Source organism: Myotis myotis, unplaced genomic scaffold (genome assembly GCF_014108235.1).
Source record: "Myotis myotis isolate mMyoMyo1 unplaced genomic scaffold, mMyoMyo1.p scaffold_m19_p_2, whole genome shotgun sequence".
Taxonomy (NCBI): Eukaryota; Metazoa; Chordata; class Mammalia; order Chiroptera; family Vespertilionidae; genus Myotis; species Myotis myotis.
In genome coordinates this window covers 49,803,413-49,822,904 of record NW_023416324.1, presented here as the reverse complement: position 1 = coordinate 49,822,904, position 19,492 = coordinate 49,803,413, and the positions used below count along the sequence as shown (strand labels likewise).

Below are 19,492 nucleotides of genomic sequence, written 5' to 3'. Positions count from 1 at the left end.
CAACCTAACTCCCCGCGTCCACTTCATTCCTCGCGCAGTTCAAGGCTGAACCCAACTGCTTGCCTCTCTTTCTTCCTCTACCAGCTGAGCTCCTTCCCGCCAGGGGTGGCATTTTAGAAACCTACTAGCGCAGTGCGCGGCACGAAGTAGATGCTTAGTGAATGAATGCCCTGTGCATCTCAGTGACATCACATCCTGTGTGCAGTGCCGTCAGCCGGCACTCCGGGAAGCCTAGAGGTCGGAGGGTTCAAGTCCTTGTTCATAAGACGCAGCAGAACCTCCGCGAGAAGCGCGGCCACCGGGAGCGACGGGTCTTCTAACGCAGAGACTCCCGCGCGAGGCTGGAACGCGGGGCCCCGCAGGTGCCGCCGCCCGGCCGCCCTCCGGCAGCGGACAGCGCGGGGGCGCGAGCACGCCGCTCACCTATCGCGGGGTTTCCTTCCTTTCCCGCCCGCCCCCTTCCCGGGGGAGCTCTCGCGAGAGAAGCCAGAGGAAGATGGCCGTGCCCTGTTTTTCGGGCTGAGACCGCGGTGGCGTTGGCCGCGACGGGGCCCGGGATCGCGGTGCCGTGGGTCCCTGAACACTAGCTCCCCCCAGCGAGCGCGCGTCCTTTCGTCCCCGGCGAGGGCCGGCTCCTCTTCTCCCGGGAGATGCGTCCGTCCGGGGCGCGGGGGCTCTCGCGGAGTTCCTGCTGCGCCGGCGGCTCCCGGCCGCCGCTCTAATCGCCTCCTGCCGCCGGCGCTGAGCGCCCCGGACCTCCTCCCTGCCCCTGGCGGCGATGACCGGAGAGAAGATCCGCTCGCTGCGGAGGGACCACAAGCCCAGCAAAGAAGAGGGGGACCTGCTGGAGCCTGGGGATGAAGAAGCGGCGGCGGCCCTTGGCGGCACCTTCACCGGAGGCAGGGGCGGCGGCGGCGGCAAGGGCGGCAAAGCCTGTCACAAGATCTTCAGCAACCATCACCACCGGCTGCCGCTGAAGCCCGCCCCGGCCTCCGCCGCTCCTCCCGGCGCGCCGGCCCTGCCGCTGCTGCACAATTCCTCCGTCACCGCCGCCTCCCAGCCCCAGACTCTGCTAACGGGCGCCCACCCCGTGGCGGTGGCCGCCGACGGAGGCGTCTCCCCCGCACACTACCCGGTGCACGAGTGCGTCTTCAAGGGGGACGTGAGGCGGCTGTCCTCGCTCATCCGCACGCACAATATCGGGCAGAAAGATAATCATGGTGAGGAGCGCGCGCCCCTCCGCCTCTCCCTTCCCGGACCCCGGGCGCGCCGCCCCCCCACCCCCACCCCACCCCCCGGTCTCTGCAGCCCCAGGCTCTCCTCCCGCAGACCCTTCTTTCCTTGGCTCGCCGTCCCCGGGAGTCGTGCCGGGCTCAGTGACAGCGTGCCAGGGGCCAGGGGGTGGTTCCGGGGGGTGCCAAGGCATGCCCCCTCCTCCCCACTGCAAAGTTTCCTGCGAACAGCCGATTTGTTTGTCTTTGAGACAGGCCTTCAGTGTGTGTGTGTGGATTCTTGATGATAAGCAGTTTTAGGGTGCCTCTCATCCATCCTGGCTTTCTTCCTTTGTTTGTGGAATTAAATTTCTTTTCTTATCTCTCATCCCCCACCTTGGGGTCTAAATGTGGGACTCGGATATTGCCCACCTACCTTCATCACCTGGGTACAGATCCCAACAGGATTGCAGCTGGTTGTGATGGGTACCTGCCAGGTGGTGGTTTCTCTGTTGTTGTTTTGTGTGTGTGTGCTTTTTAAATGCTTTTAGGAAAATTTGATACAAAGTGTCTGAATTTTGCATTTAAGATGGAATGTAAAGTGCTTTGATTTTTGAAAGCCACACAGTTTAAATGTGTTGACATCTGATACCTAGAGCAAGTAAAGCGACTTCCGAGTAGGTAAAATTTTGTTGTAGAGTTTTGAGTTTTTTGCTTGTTCTGGATAGGCAGTTGCTAATATTTCATCTTGATGACTGTGACTAAAAATAGTACTGTGGTTTTTCATGGTAACTTCACAACCTATATGACAGAATGTAGTATCATTTGTTATTCAAGGATTTTATTTCCACTTTTTGCCTTACCCTAACTCATCAGCTGATTTTTTTTAATATTTTTAGTTCTAAAAACAATGTGATGGAGTTGACCTCTAGTTAACAGTAAATTAATGAAAACGAATGGAAACACTGATATTTTCAACATTTCATAGGCCATTTAAACTGGGTAGTTGGCAAATGTTGATAGCTTTGCTTTTAACTGACCGTGACTATTGCATACATTCAGTTAGAACACACTAATGAACTCTGTGCTCAAAATAATATAACACATTGATGAAATACTTGCCTGTGGAATAAGCTCCCTTAATTCCATTGGACTCTAGGCTTCTTATCTAAAATTAGGGCAGAAATTGAGGTGAAGTAAGATTTCTGTTGGTTGTATAATTTTCTAACAATTGCTCTTGTATTCTGAATTTAGTGATATTATAATACCACTACTTGTCATTTGTCATAAATCAAATCCCCCCAAAAGTTCCTGAAAACTGCACCCAGTTTTTCATTCCTACATTTAATTTATTTGTTTTACTACTGTTGCAACAAGTATAGTATAGTTCATTGATGGTAATTGTATTTTAACTTTTTGGGAAAGAATGTTTAGTGGGAAAAATGTTGTAGTTTGTGGTTATTAGTCAGTTATTAAGAAGTCTCTCTTATTTGGTCTTAATAGTAGCTGCGTTTTACTTTATGGTCATTGTCTTTGAAAGAAAGATCCCTGAAAACATAAAAGATGCCTTTTGAGAGTTAATTCCTTTTCAAAAAAGAGCGAGATGAATATAGCTAAGTAGGATAGTATGGTATGTTAGAACTGATTTTCTTGATTGATCACAAATGGTACTGAATTGCAAGATTATTGGGCTTCCACCTACACTAATAAAAGACAAAGATGCTAATTGGCAGTACCTTCACTACGCTCATCAGCCAGTCAGAAGAGTGTGCAAATTAACCCAACAAAGATGGCCATTAAATTTGCATACTGCAGGCAGATCCCACTGCACCGCCCTGTGCGGGCGTCAGCGTGATCCCCAGCTGCTGCCCGCCCCAGCTTGGGATCTGGGCCTGCCGTGTGCGACTGGGGGAGACAGGGCAGGCACTGCGGGATCGGGTGTGCCATCTGCCACCAGGGGAGCGGGCCTAAGCCAGCAGGTGGTTATCTCCCGAGGGGCCCCAGACTGTGAGAGGGCACAGGTTGGGCTTAGAGACACCCCCACCCCCCACCCCCCGCCAGTGCACAAATTTTTGTGCACCGGGCTTCTAGTATTCCATAATATGCAACATTTAGAAGTTGGTTTGTTAAAATACAAATTCTGTTCAGAGTAATAGGAATCCTAAATACCCCTAAGTTCTTGTCCATAGTCCACTGAAATTCATTTTTTAAATTGCCTGGATATACCAAATGTTTGCATTGTGTTTAGCTACCATTATATTGTTGATATTTCTGATGAATGTAACCAGTGGCTCACATACCTGTGGAAAGTGTAATTGTTTCCCCCGCTTCAATATGTATTTTCATGTCCTGCAGTAAAGTCTCTAGGAAGAGTAGTTTGTATTTAATGTGCTACTTGTTTAATCCCTTTTTTCTCTATAGCTGCATCATTTCCGCATTATATTTTGTTATTTATACACTTGATTTTTAGTAACCTGGATACTTAATTTAGATTTTTAGAATATTTTTCCTTTCACATTACAAAAGATAAATGCTTTTTAAGTCACCCAAACAGAAACAAGCTATGTATTGTATTTGGATTGTTGTAACATGATAAGTGCATAGCAGAATCATACACTCATACCAGGGCATAGCAGAGCCATACAATCATACCACATCATATCACATAGTTTTATGTTCACTGTAGAGATTCCTTCCACAACATTATGATAGTGGTCATCATAATAGATACAATTTATTGCGTGTTTCAGCACTGTACTGTTTACACACATTATCAGATTTAATTCTCACAATTACTCTGCAAAGCAGAGTAATGGTTTTATCCCTATTCTAAAGGAAAGTTTTCTGAAGTTGCATACGTAGGATAAGTTGCAAAAATGAGAAGTGAACTCCAAAGCCCATTATCAACCTCTTTGTAAATATTTCTGTTGATCAGGACCCACTGTATTGCAAAGAAGTCAATTTTAATGTGTATGTGGCAGTTTACAGCCAAGTGCTTTAGTATATATTTTCCCATTTAGTGGTTATTAGTAGACTTGTAGAGAGATTTTGCCATTGGAGAGCTCTCATAGTTTTTCAGAGCCCAAATCTCTTGCTTGTTCTGTATCTTTTTTATTTAAATGGGCTACCTGGTTCACTTGATAGTCATTTAGATATTTGACAAGAGCTATCATGTTCTCCTTTATCTTCAGGTAAACATTCCTAACTTCTGTATCCATTCTTCATATAACATCATTTATAAAGTGCTTAGAGTAGTCCCTGAAACAGTACATACTAAGTGTGTGTTAAATAAGTGAAAATCTTAAACATCTTCTTTCAGTGAAACTCTAGTTTTTAAATTCTTCCTTCTTTATTGAATTGAATAGGAACAAGGAAAAATAGAGCTTTTTCTTTTGTGGTAAAAATGTTGGTTGAATATGAATTGCTTTTTTTGAGCCATCAATTATTTTGAGGTCTACTGAATTTGGATCCAAACAAATCTCTTGAAATTTAAGTTAAATCATGTATATACTGTGTTTAAATATGCCAAGTGGCCGAGACCGGTTTGGCTCAGTGGCTAGAGCGTCGGCCTCTGGACTGAAAGGTCCCAGGTTCGATTCCAGTCGGGGGCATGTACCTGGGTTGCGGGCACAACCCCAGTGGGGGATGTGCAGGAGGCAGCTGATCGATGTTTCTCTCCCATCGATGTTTCTGACTCTCTATCTCTCTCCCTTCCTCTCTGTAGAAAATCAATAAAATATAAAAATAAATAAATAAATAAATAAATACTTATTTAAAAATAAATAAATAAATATGCCAAGTGATTGTGATTCAGTGTATGTTTAGTAAATTTTTTTGGGATGGGTAAAAAGATCCATTATGTTAAATGTACACAGATTTATTGAACTTTTTATATTTGGTATATCTTTTCTCTTTAGCATAGAATTAAAGTTTAAGTATAAATAAGCTTTTTTTTATATTGACTATTAAGATTTTTCTGAATCACTTTTAGCCAATGGTAGTTAAACAAAGCATCATGTTTTTACCTTTTCACCTTTAGAATTGATAATGTTGGTGAAGCATATCGAAGACTTTCTTGATTTTGAGTGCACTTCCTATTTGTTAAACATGTAATTTTATTTTTTCTCTTAATTTACTTACATATCCTTAGAAGTTAAGCACCTTCTCTTGGCCATTAGTCAGAGCTTTTAGGTGTCAGAAAGATGAAAGATATTGATATATAAATTGCTCACCACAGCCTTTTCTAGATTGTGAACAATTTCTGATCTATTCTGAGAGATTTGGCAGTTTCTACTGCCTTTAATTACATTGCCTGGCATGTGACAAGCCATCCTCTCTATATACAGTTAATTTTTATTTTTCCTGAGTTGTAGTGTAATCTTGAAGTGATTGTAGATTTCAAATTTAAGTTAAAATTCAATTTAGAGTATTTCTAAATGTGGGTAACTCATTGAAGTGATAAGGAAATAATTAACATGTGATATCTCTGCCTGGTAGCTGACAGATGTCTTATTGCAGGGATTTTAAAACATTTTAATTTTGAAAGTTTAAAAATGTATGTTTGAGAATTGAGGCAATAGGATAATCTGTTTGGTGTTTGTATGTTTTTTTCAATTCTGATTTATTCTCTAGAAATCTTTAAATTCCCTTTTGATATTATTTTGTCACCAAAATCTTTATGATAGGTGATGCAAGAGAATAATGCATATTATGTCTATATGAAAAGAACTGACTATAAAGCTAAACTGCATGGCAAAAAAAAAAAAAAAAGTCTTGAACTAAACCTCAAGTGAACAATTTTAGCCAGGAGGATTATAATGATGGCACATCTTTAAAAAAGAACGCTGGTAGTTGTATATCTGTCCTCGTGTTGTTGTTGTTGTTGTTTTTTTTAATATTTTGATTGATTTTAGAGAGGAAGAGAGAGAAAGAGAGAGTAACATCAATGATGAGAGAGAATCATTGATCAGCTGCCTCCTGCACGCCCTCTACTGGAGCTGGAGCCTACAACCCAGGCATGTGCCCTTGACTGGAATCGAACCCGGGACCCTTCAGTCCACAGGCCAACAATGCTCTTTCCACTGTACCAAACCAGCTAGGGCTCTCCTCGTATTTTGTAGTCTTTTCTGAACTTTGTTTTTAAAAGGCAGACCTTGTTTTCCCTTAGAATGGTTCTAGAGGCCCAAGATAATCCATTCAAGTGTTATATACCTTTGCTGGGGTTGATTCATTTGATAATTTTGTTTGTTTGTTTGTTAATCCTCACTCGAGGCTATTTTTCCATTGGTTTCTAGAGAGAGTGAAAGAGAGGGTGAAAAACACACACAGAGAAACATTAATGGGAGACAGACACATAAATTGGTTGCCTCCTGCACACACCCGACCAGGGCTGGGGATTGAGCCTGCAACTGAGGAATGTGCTCTTGAACCCTTCAGTCCATAGGCCTACGCTTTAACTTAACCACTGAGCCAAACAGCTAGGGCCAGTTGATCTTCATGACCATATGAATATGACTTTCCATCTTTCACCTCTTCCCCCATGTGCATCTCCAACTGAGTAGGACTGTCCATGGGTTAAGTTTTGAGGTTTAGACTTCACTTGAGATTTTATCTGATACTTGGATTTATACTGCCTGTCAATCTATGAGGTTAGGTTCATTTGACTCCTGTAAGTCATCTGTAGTTTGCTACATTTAGATTCTTGATGGTAGATATCTATCAGGCATGTTAATGCATGCTTTCTCTTACTCAGCACTGTACTGAATTTTATAAAAGCATATGTGCAGTCTTGCATATCCTCTTATGCGTATGTATCGTTGGGTTGGCTTTCTTGTGGAGACCTGCTTTGTCCGGGGGCGAAATGTTTTTGGGAGAGTAAAAACCGATTTTAACACTATGCTAATGGTTTTTTATCTTTCTTTTTCTTTTCTTTTTTCATTTATTCCTTCATGTAACAGATATATATTGAGCTCACAATGTGTGATAAACAGTGTTTTAGGTCTGATTTACAGCAGTGAACTAAACAAAGTTCCTGGTCTCCTGCTTATATTTTAAAAGGGGAAAGGTAAATAATTGACAAACCAATACATATATGGTAATGATAAATATAGAGTAAAATAAAGCAGGGTGAGGAGGGTAGAGAAGATGAGGAGAGGGGAGGTAGTAATTATTTCATGGAAGACATCAGAGATAAAATAGATTTAGGCAGTTATCTAAAGGAAGTTAGAGAGCGCATGTCTGGCAGAACAGAGTTTCAGGCAGATGCAAAGAAAGTATCATGTTTAAGGAATAGGAAGGCCAGTGTGGTTGGTACAAGGGGTAGAGTGGAAAGAGGAGATTTGAGAGGTGACAGGGAGGAACTTTTATAGACCATTGTTCAAGATTTGGGTTTTTATCTGAGCAACATAGGAAGCAATTCGAGGATTTGAAAGAGGAGTAACACTGATTTTAAAAGGCTCACTCTGTCTGCTCTCTGAAGCAAAAACTAGGGGACACAAGGGTCAACTTACCATTCTATTTTAATAAGGAAGGGAGCTATGGAAATAGAAGGTAGGAGTTGATGAGGGGTTGGATATAATACACGCATGTATGAGTATATAGTATAGTACCATTTATGAGAAAAAATACAAAAGTTCTCCCTATTGCTTGATTGGATGAGACTTGAAGGTGTCTGTAGAAGCTAGAGCTATGTTGGTTCTAGTACTTGTAATTTCCTGCTTTGCTTCCCAGATAGGGGGCACATCAAGTCAAAACTATTTTTGTAATAATACACAGTCATAGCTTGCCTTTCTCACTGTGCTGACATTTTTGCTCATGGTACAAAAGCAGTGGTGAATAAAATTTTTGGAACCTTAACATGAATCAAGGCACCAAACTGCCAGTAGACATTATATTATTCACTGCCATGTCCTTGCAGTTTTAATTTTTAAAGCCATTTTTCTTAATGTCTTTGATGAAGTTGTAGAAATGATTAATTTTATTGTCTTAATCTCAAGTACATATCTTTTTTATATTTTTTGACATAATATGGAATATGCATGATGCTCTGCATACTGAAGGGAAAATAAGAGAAAACAGCTCTGCAGTTTTTTGAGTTGTAAGCCACTTGCTTTTGTCATGGCACCCCATTTTTACTTGGGAAAAACAAAGCCAGTTTACAGACAAACTATGGTTATTCCAATTTGGATATTTGGCACACATTTTCTGGAAATTGAATGAAGTGAGCCTGTGACTTCAAGGAAAACAATTGATAGTATTGCCAGTGGGAAAAAAACATCAAACTTTGAAATGAAAATTAGTATTTGGAAAAAGTTTGATAGTTTCCCGATATTTAAAGACTGTACTAGTCAGATTGGTGATATTACCAAATGTGAATTTTTTTTATTTTGTATAATAAAATGAGTTAACATTTAGAAGATCTGTGTAACTTGGTCAACCAATAATTTTCAGATGATCAAAAATCATGTATCATCCCTAACCTGTTTGGCTCAGTGGATAGAGCGTCAGCCTGCGGACTGAGGGTCCCGGGTTCGATTCCGGTCAAGGATATGTACCTTGGTTGCAGGCACATCCCCAGTAGGGGGTGTGCAGGAGGCAGCTGATGGATGTTTCTCTCTCATCGATGTTTCTAACTCTCTATCCCTCTCCCTCCCTCTCTGTAAAAAATCAATAAAATATATTTAAAAATAAAAAATTTTAAAAAAATCATGTATCAGTAAAAGATCTATTCATTCATTTTTTTTGTTTGTTTTGAAAAATGTGATTATTTTTTCAGAAAATTTATATAAACATAATGGGTTTATTGTCCTTTTAAAATTAAATAAAAATGTAAAAACATTAAATTTTAATTTCTAATATGGTAAAAATTGATAGATTTATATTTTTAAAAGATTTTTGGCATCTTCAGTAATTCTTGAGTATAAAAGGGTCTAGAAAAAAAAGGGTCTAGCGACCAAAATGTTTTAAAACAGTTAGTGTAGTAAAAGGAATAAGGATCTTAGAGTCATGACTCCCACAATTTCTAGATACGTAATTTTAGAAAATTACTTAACTGTTATTAGCTTTATTTTTCTTACCTGTGAAATAATATTTGTCTTACAGGGTATGGAGCAAATTAAATAAGATAAGGTATATAAAGTATATAGCATTGTATTGGGCACATATAATAGGTGAGCCAGAAATGCTAGCCATTTGGTTAATAATTTGCATACTTTCATACTATAATAGTCTTAATGTTACTGGAGTGTTTTACTCATTTGATAAAACAGTTCAATTTTGTTTACCAAGTTAGAACCAAGGAATCCAATTTCAGATTTAAAACTTCATTGTGCAAACTTCACAGAGAAGGTTATTTTAAGTTTTGATTTTCTTTGTGTAACTAGCTTAAGCAGCAGATAGAGGACTTAAAACTGAGGGGATAATAAATGAAGGTGACTAGAACATTTGAGCCCTTATTTCATGATACACTTGGTCAGTAAAGTAAATGCGGTGTTGGTTGGCTTGGTGAAGATGATGATGTTGATGATCATTCGCATTTAAAATATTGAATCACAGCATGATATTTGGCTTCCTTAATTGTAGTATGTATTTCTGATTATGTTCTTAACTGTAAATTGAGAGAGATTAGATTATTGAACTCAGTCATTTCTAGTTCATGAATATTTTGGAAATGTGATTGATTTGGATTTGAAATGAGAAGTTTCATTTGTAACTTAAGTAGATACTTATGCTTTAACTTTACATCTAGATGTTCTTGGATGGGTTAAGAAAACAGAGTAATTATCTAGGTACATCTTTAGCTACCCAGTTACCCTCCTGGGCAGTAACCAGTGTTATTTTCTTATTTTCTTTTTCAGTTACCATTTAGAGCATGTTATTTATTTATTTATTTATTTATTTATTTATTTATTTATTTTTCCTTTAAGATAGAGAATGAAGAAAGGTAACTGTTACTGCCTTTTCTATAGGTAGGACAAAAATGAATATTCAGAAATTTACATATTTGATCTCTAGACTTCTTGGAGTTCCAGATTTTGTAATTTTTCTACTTGGGAATCTCATAGATATATTAAAATATACTTGTCCAAAATGGAGTTATCATTTTCCATCTCACACCTAGCCAATCAGTGTTTTAGTAAATCACATTAACTATCCAATTGCTTAAACTTTGGTCATTGGGATTATTCTTTTTCTCACCCCATTCTCCTACCCATACACATCAATCAACAAGCTATTTTAAATCAGTCTACTTTCTGTCTCCATTGCCACCACTTGAAACCAACCAATTTGTATTATCTTTTCCCTAGAATACTGCACCAGAGTCATAACTAGTTTCCCTATGCCTCTCCTCTGTTCCATTCTCTATATGGTAACAAGTATAATCTTAAAATTTATTTGTATCAGGTCATGTCCATGCTCAAGATCCTTTAATGTCTTTTCCACTTAAAAGTACATTCATATTTCTTATCATTGTTACAGAGCTCTGCATGGATTTGGCCGTTGCCTACTTCTCTGATATTATCTTGTACAAAAATCTTTTTTTTTCTATGTTCTGGCCTTGTCTTCTTTCAGTTCCTTGAATATTCCAGGTTACTTTGGCCTCTGTCTGGAATGCTTTTCTTTTCATTCTTTGATTTCTTAGTTCCTACATATCTTTTAGATCTCATTTAATTGATTTTTAGATAGGAAAGGAGAGGGGGAGAGAGAGAGAAACTTTGATGAGAGAGTAAAACATCAATTAGCTGCCTCCTGCATGCCCCTTACTATGGATCAAGCCTGAAACCTGGGCATGTGGCCTGACTTAGGCCACAGGATACTTTTTCATTGGACTTGTTTTCATTCTTACTCATATAAATATTTCTAACATTATGACATAGCATTTTGAAAAGATCGCTAGCTCACTCTAAAGGGTATGACATCTTGGGGGGATTGACGTTTGTCTTTGGAAAATAGCTTATACCAGTGACTTTTGGTAGTCATGTCTGTTCTGGGACATGCTTCAGTGTTTGATTATTAACAATTATATCATAGTGGTTTTCCTATTCAACTACGTTAAGTTCTGAGGTGTGAAAACTGGGGAGTATATTTCCTAGTCACTAATTGAAGTTTGTACTTCAAATTTTTATTTCTGAAAACCATAATGTGAATTATATTCCAAAGTCTGCCATTAAAAAAATTTTTTTTTTGGTTTCTAATGACTAAGACGAAGATATTTACTGTAACGCAGCTTGTTTTTTTGGTAAAATTTCTTATAAATACAATTTAAATTTAGTGAATTTATTTGTGCCTTGTAAATTTTACATAAAATACAGTCATGCTCTCTTTGCCATTTTTTTCTGGCTTTATTGAGCAAAAGGGGTGTGTGTGTGTTGGCAGGTTTTGGCAGGTTTTGTTTAGCTATGAGATTGGGATAGATCACATGCAGATTTTTTAGAAAATCAAGTTTTTTTAATCCTGTATATGATTTCTTCAATCATGTGTAGTTCATTTTATTGGAAAAAATTGTTCATGTAGCAACTTCTGTAAAAATGCTAATATCTGAAAATTAATACACATAAACTTTAATTAGTAACTTTATTTTAAAATGTTACTATAGCTTTGATTTCTTCTATAATCAAGAATTTTTGAGGCTGTATGGTTTGGGAAATCATTTTGAAATTAAATTAGTCATTCTGTAACATCAACTATAAGATATAGTCCGAACTCTAGAACATAGCCTGCAGGTTCTCAAAAAGGTTTGTCTTTTGCAAATAGTTCCGATTTCATTATTTGCTATTCTTTTACAAGCTCTTGACTCACACCAATTAAAACCTTTTTTGTGTATTTCCCAAAAACTGTTCTTGCATTTGAATGGAAGACTAGGCAGTGTTGCTTTTTTTTCCTACAAATTTCTAACCTATTCTTCAAGACTTTTTTTTCACTGTGGTCTATCTTTAATATTTAAGTCTCTCTGCACAGGCAAAATTAGGTGCTCTGCCCTGTGTTCCATTATCATGCTACACTCCCTTCTATTCTACTAAATAATATAACAATGATTTATTTTCATATTAGTCTCTAACAGAATTTTGGCAACTTGAGGATGGGATTGGATCTTATTGATACTTATCTCCAAGCATGAGTTTATAGTAAGTGTTTAAGTTTGCTGAATGAGAAAGAATAATATGACAGATAAATTAGCAGCAAAAGAAGCTCTAAATCTATTTAGAGAAGAAATCCCTAAAGCAAAATGGGTATCTTTTGGAGAGAGATGGGGGTGGGTTGGCAGGGGTAAGAGGAGTTGGCTGTATTATGTTTGGAAACCTTAGCATCTTCTGACTTTGAATTTGCCATATAAACAGGATCATTTGCAATCACATTTACTTTGCTTTAAATCTATCAGTGAAATTTGTGAAGGAGATGAAACTACTTTTAAATACACACTTTCTTATCCTATATAATAAAGATGTAATATGCAAATGGTTGTTACATAATGACCAACCACATAGCGACTGGATCACAGATCAGCAGAGGGTGGGGAAGCGGGCTACAAGTGGGCGGTGGAGAGCTACAGGAGGGGGCAGGGCAGCAAGCTATGAGTGGGGGGTGGGAGGAGGGGCAGTGGGGGAGCTACAGGAGGGGGGCAGCGAGCTACTGGCACATGGATTCGTGCAAGGGCTGCTAGTGTTTTTATACTAATTTAACTTTTTATTTTATTTTAGGAAACACTCCTTTACATCTTGCTGTGATGTTAGGAAATAAAGGTTAGTAAATACTTTCTTTTTTTATGTTTAACTTCACTAATGTATAGTCAGCTTTAATTTTTCCCTGTGAATTTTGTCTTTTCAGATTTTACAAATTAGCCTGATTATTTTATTTGCTAATTGAGCTTAGGATTCAGTATATGAAAAATAAATATTTTCTCATAGTGGAAATCTTTTTTTTTTTTTAAATCTTTTTTTGTTATATGCAGTGGGGCCTTGACTTACGAGTTTAATTCATTCCATGACGGAGCTCGTAACTCAAATTACTCGTATGTCAAATCAACAGTGAACGAGTGAGACATGTGATGCTGGGCTGATGTTGTGGCATTCACTGTGACGTTCGCTGCACAAACTAGCAGTGGGGTATCTGAAGCTGGCTCGTAACCCGAATTTTAGCTCGCAACTCAAAGCAAAAAATCGGCCGAGAGACGGCTCATATCTCAAAAAACTCGTTAGTCGGGACACTCGTAAGTCAAGGCCCCACTGTATATCTTTATTGATTTCAGAGAGGAAGGGAGAGGGAGAAAGGTAGAAACATCAATGATGAGAGAGAATCATTGATCGGCTGCCTCCTGGGGATCAAGCCCACAATCCAGGCATGTGCCCTTAACCGGAATTGAACCCGGGACCCTTTAGCCCCCAGATCGATGCTGTATCCACTGAGCCAAACCAGCTAGGGCTCATAGTGGAAATCTTATATTAACCTTTATGCTTTGTGAAATTATGGGTTTTTTTTTTCCCTTACTTGGTTATTTTGTCAAGCAAGTATTTATTTATAATTTTAGGAGACTCTTATTTTCATATATTAAGGTTTATTCATTATTGTAATACTTTTAATATTCAAAGAGTTTTATAATCTTTAATGTGAACTTTTATGTATTAAAAACTCAAGTCTAGTCTTTTGTATATGATTGTAAACATTTAATACTTGTTTATTCTTTAATTAAGAAAACAACTTGTAGACAGGTGATTTAAAAGATCTGCTTTATAAGGCTATTCCTAGATGCCATAAAATCTTAGTTATCTGGATTCCCAATAATTCTGAAAAGTGAGGATTCCAGATAGCTAATTGGCAACCTTTTTTAAAAAATATGTTTTTATTGATTTTAGAGAGAGGAAGGGAGAGGGAGAGAGAGATAGAAACAGAGAGAAACATTCGTTGGCGCCTCCAGGATCGAGCCTGCAACCGGGCATGTGCTCTGACGAGGAATTGAACTGGGGACCTTTTGGTTCATGGGTCAATGCTCAACCACTGAGCCATACCGGGGAGATGATTGGCAACCTTTTGAGTGCTAGAATTTAAAATTTTACATGTGTTTGCTAAAAAAATTTTTAAAACATATACTCTTTCTTTTTTTAAACAGGCTTATTAATTTTAAGACTTTTTTTTTTTAAGACTTTTTTTCTTTTTTTTTTTTTTTTTTTCAGAGTGGAAACCAGAAGTTGACATTTTATTTATTTATTTTTTTATATTTATTTATTTTTTAATTCTTTTTTTTTTTATTATTATTAGTTAAGGTATTACAAATGTGTCCTCATCCCCCCCATTAACCCCCAGCCTCCCCCCCACACACAAACTCATGCTCCCATCCCCCCGTTGTCCATGTCCATTGGTTTGGCTTATATACATGTATACAAGTCTTTCGGTTGATCTCTTCCCCTTACCCCCGCCCTCCCCTACTTTCCTTCTGGGGATTGATAGCCTGATTGCTGTTTCTCATTCTTTGGGTCTGTCCCTTTTCATCAGTCTATGTTGTTCTCTATAATCCACAAATGAGTGAGATCATGTGGTATTTATCTTTCTCTGACTGGCTTATTTCACTTAGCATAATGCTCTCCAGTTCCATCCATGCTGTTGCAAAAGGCAAGAGTTCCTTTTTTTTTACCGCAGCATAGTATTCCATTGTGTATATGTACCACAGTTTTCTAATCCACTCATCTGCTGATGGGCACTTAGGCTGTTTCCAAATCTTAGCTATGGTGAATTGTGCTGCTATGAACATAGGGGTGCATATATCCTTTCTGATTGGCGTTTCTGGTTTCTTGGGATATATTCCTAGTAGTGGGATCACTGGGTCAAATGGGAGTTCCATTTTTAGTCTTCTGAGGTAGCTCCATACTGTTCTCCACAGTGGCTGCACCAGTCTGCATTCCCACCAGCAGTGCAGAAGGGTTCCTTTTTCTCCACATCCTCTCCAACACTTGTTGTTTGTTGATTTGTTGATGATAGCCATTCTGACAGGTGTGAGATGATAACGCATTGTCGTTTTGATTTGCATCTCTCGTATAATTAGTGACTTTGAGCAGGTTTTCATATGTCTTTCGGCCTTCTGTATGTCCTCTTTCGAAAAGTGTCTATCTAGGTCCGTTGCCCATTTTTTTATTGGATTGTTTATCTTCCTTTTGTTAAGTTTCATGAGATCCCTGTAAATGTTGGAAATTAAACCCTTATCGGTGGTATCATTGGCAAATATGTTCTCCCATGTAGTGGGTCTTCTTGTTGTTTTGTTGATGGTTTCCTTTGCTGTGCAAAAGCTTTTTATTTTGATGTAGTCCCATTTGTTTATTTTCTCTTTAGTTTCCATTGCCCTAGGAGCATTATCAGAGAAGAAATTCCTTCGGCATATGTTTGCGATTTCGCTGCCTGTGGATTCCTCTAGTATTTTTATGGTTTCCCGTCTTACGTTTAAGTCTATTATCCATTTTGAGTTTATTTTTGTGTATGGTGTGAGTTGGTGATCTAGTTTCATCCTTTTGCATGTACCTGTCCAATTTTCCCAACACCATTTATTGAAAAGACTGTCTTGACTCCATTGTATGCTCTTGCCTCCTTTGTCGAATATTAATTGGGCATAGTGGTTTGGGTTGATTTCTGGGGTCTCTATTCTATTCCATTGATCTATATGTCTGTTCTTGTGCCAGTACCAAGCTGTTTTAAGAACAGTGGCTTTGTAATACAGTTTGATATCTGGTATTGAGATCCCACCTACTTTGTTCTTTCTCAGGATTGCTGCAGCTATTCGGGGTCTTTTTTTATTCCAGATGAATTTTTGGAACGTTTGTTCTAGATTTGTGAAATATGCTGTTGGTAATTTAATGGGGATTGCATTGAATCTATAAATTGCTTTGGGTAGTATGGACATTTTGATGATGTTGATTCTACCAATCCATGAACACGGTATATTCTTCCATCTGTTTATGTCTTCCTCTATCTCTTTTTTCAGTGTCCTGTAGTTTTCAGCATATAAGTCTTTTACCTCCTTAGTTAAGTTTATTCCTAGGTATTTTAATTTTTTTGGTGCAATGGTAAATGGGATTGCTTCTGTAGTTTCACTTTCTGTAAGTTCACTATTGGTGTAAAGAAATGCCATGGATTTCTTAGCATTAATTTTGTATCCTGCTACATTGCCGAATTCATTTATTAAGTCTAATAATTTTTTGATGGAGTCTTTAGGGTTCTGTATGTACAGTATCATGTCATCTGCAAATAAGGACAGTTTTACTTCTTTTCCAATCTGGATGCCTTTTATTTCTTCTTCGTGTCTGATCGCAATGGCTAGTACTTCCAGTACTATGTTGAACAGGAGTGGTGAGAGGGGGCATCCCTGTCTTGTTCCTGTTTTTAGGGGGAATGGTTTTAGTTTTTGCCCATTGATTATGATGTTGGCTGTGGGTTTGTCATATATGGCTTTTATTATGTTGAGGTAAGATCCCTCAATTCCTATCTTGCTGAGAGTTTTTATCAAGAAAGGGTGTTGGATTTTGTCAAATGCTTTTTCCGCATCAATTGATATGACTATGTGGTTTTTCTCTCTCAATTTGTTTATGTGATGTATCACATTTATTGATTTGCGGATATTGTACCATCCTTGCATCCCTGGGATAAATCCTACTTGGTCATGGTGTATGATCTTTTTGATGTACTGCTGGATCCGATTTGCTAGGATTTTGTTGAGGATTTTGGCATCTATGTTCATGAGGGATATTGGCCTATAATTCTCTTTCATTGTATTGTCTTTATCTGGTTTTGGGATTAGGGTGATGTTGGCTTCATAGAATGAGCTGGGAAGTGCTCCTTCCTCTTGGATATTTTGACATAGTCTGAGGAGGATAGGTTTTAGGTCTTCCTTGAATGTTTGGTAAAACTCCCCTGTGAAGCCATCTGGCCCTGGGCTTTTGTTTGCTGGAAGCTTTTTGATTACTGCTTCGATTTCCTCCATAGTTATTGGCCTATTGAGATTTTTAGATTCTTCCTGGTTAAGTTTTGGAAGGTTGTATTTATCTAGGAATATGTCCATTTCCTCCAGGTTGTCTAGTGTGTTGGAGTAGAGTTGTTCATAGTATTTTTCTAACAATCCTTTGTATTTCTATGGGTTCTGTTGTTATTTCTCCTCTTTCATTTCTGATTTTGTTTATTTGGGTCCTCTCTCTTTGTTTCTTGGTGAGCCTGGCTAGAGGTGTATCAATCTTGTTTATCCTTTCAAAGAACCAGCTCTTGGTTTTGTTGATCTTTTGTATTGTTTTTTTGGTCTCTATGTCGTTTATCTCCGCTCTGATCTTTGTTATTTCCTTCCTTCTGCTTACAGTGGGCTTTTTTTGTTGCTCTCTTTCTAATTCTTCGAGTTGTAGAGTTAGGTCATTTATTCTCATTGTTTCTTGTTTCTTGCAGTAGGCTTGTAGAGCTATGAACTTCCCTCTCAAGACTGCTTTTGCTGTGTCCCATAGGTTTTGGATTGTTGTGTTTTCATTGTCATTTGTTGCCATGATGTTTTTTATTTCTTCTTTGATCTCACTGGTGACCCAGTCGTTGTTTAATAAGACTTTTTTTCTAACCTAGATGTATCATTATGGATATCTGTTATTGTTATACTAGAGGCCCAGTGCACGAATTCATGCACAGTTGGGGTCCAGCCAGCCTACCCCAACCAGCGGATCAGGGACAGGCCTGTTGGGAGGAGGAGATAGCAGGAGGGTGACCAGCCAGCCCACCCCAATTGGGGCCCGATCAGGGCCAGGCCAGCTTGGGGGAGGGGCCGCAGGCGTTTGGGGTGGGGGGGCCAATCGGGGTCCAGCAGCCTGGGGGAGGGGTCATGGGTGGTGGGCTAGCCCTGCCCCTGACTGGAGTGGGGGGAGCTAATCGGGGGCAGAACTGGTTGAGGGGAGGTACCATGAGAATGGGGTGGTGGGGGCCCATTGGGGGTGGGCTGGCTGGAGGGAGGGGCTGCAGGCAATAGGCTGGCTGGCCCTGCCCCTGATGGGGGTGAGGATGCGGATCGGGGGGGTGGGGGCGAGCAGGGGGAGGGGCTGAGGGAGGTTTGCTGGCCAGCCCCACCCCCTATTGGGGAGAGGGAGTGGTCAGGGGTGGGGCCGGCTGATCGGGGGCGGGGTCAGCCAGGGGGAAGGACTGTGGGAGAGGGGGGTTTGGCCTGCCGGCCCCACCCCCAATCGGGCCTGTTCGCTGCCCGCAGTGGGCATCATAGTGACTGGTAGTTACGACGTTTCAGTCACTGGCTTTTTATATATATAGACTAGAGGCCCGGTGCACAAAAATTTGTGCACTCGGGGTGGTCCCTCAGCCAGGCTTATGCCCTCTTGTAGTCTGGGACCCCTCGGAGGATGTCCACCTGCTGGCTTAGGCTCGCTCCCTGGGGGATCGGGCCCAAGCTGGCAGTCAGACATCCCTCTGGCAGTCCAGCAGCCCTCGGGGGATGTTTACTTGCCAGCGGGAAGCAGGCCTAAGCTGCAGTCTGACATCCTTAGTGCTGCTGAGGAGGCAGGAGAGACTCCCGCCACCACCACTGTGCTGGCAGCCATCAGCCTGGCTTGTGGCTGAGCAGAGCTTCCCCTGTGGGAGCACACTGACCACCAGGGGGCAGCTCCTGCATTGAGTGTCTGCCCCCTGGTGGTCAGTGTGTGTCATAGTGACCAGTCATTCCCAGTCGTTCTGCTGTTAGGGTCAGCTTGCATATTACCCTTCTATTATATAGGATAGAGGCCTGGTGCATGGGTGGAGGCCGGCTGGTTTTCCCTGAAGGGTGTCCCGGATCAGGATGGGGGTCCCGCTGGGGTGCTTGGCCAGCCTGGGTGAGGGGCTGATGGGTGTTTGCAGCTGGTCACACCCCCTTCAGGGTGGGGGTCCCCACTGGGGTGCCTGGCCAGTCTGAGTGAGGGGCTGAGGGCCGTTTTCAGGCTGGCCAAGCCCCCCGGCGACGGAAGCTCCCAGCCTCTCCTTTTTTCCTTTTTTCTTTTTTATTCTGAGGTTTATTTACCTTCTATAATTGAAACTTTGTAGCCTTGAGAGGAGCTCAGAGCCGGCCAGGGCGGGCGGGAGGGAAGCCTCCTGCTCGCTCCAGCTCCATGACCACGGCCGGCTGAAAGCAGGTATCTGGGGTTTATTTACCTTCTATAATTGAAACTTTGTTGCTTTGAGTGGAGCTCAGAGCCGCCTCGGCAGGCAGGAAGCTTGGCTTCCTCCATCATTGGGGCAGCCAAGCCTCCTGCTTGCTCCAGCTCCGTGGCTGCCGGCCGCCATCTTGGTTGGGC

General features: G+C 40.5%; 1 protein-coding gene across 6 annotated transcripts in view; it reads left to right on the top strand.

The window, feature by feature from the left end:
• The first annotated feature begins 297 nt into the window (after nt 1–297).
• ANKRD13C (ankyrin repeat domain 13C) overlaps nt 298–19,492 on the top strand; it is a 78,485-nt gene continuing 59,290 nt past the window's right edge. The window contains exons 1-2 of one of the 6 annotated variants that reach the window (XM_036347338.1): nt 298–1,220; nt 12,908–12,949. In XM_036347338.1, coding sequence (XP_036203231.1) covers nt 779–1,220; nt 12,908–12,949 — 484 coding nt within the window. In that variant the 5' untranslated portion in view covers nt 298–778. The remainder of the gene's footprint in view (nt 1,221–12,907; nt 12,950–19,492) is intronic. The other 5 variants (XM_036347336.1, XM_036347334.1, XM_036347335.1 and 2 more) reach the window with 5 other exon arrangements.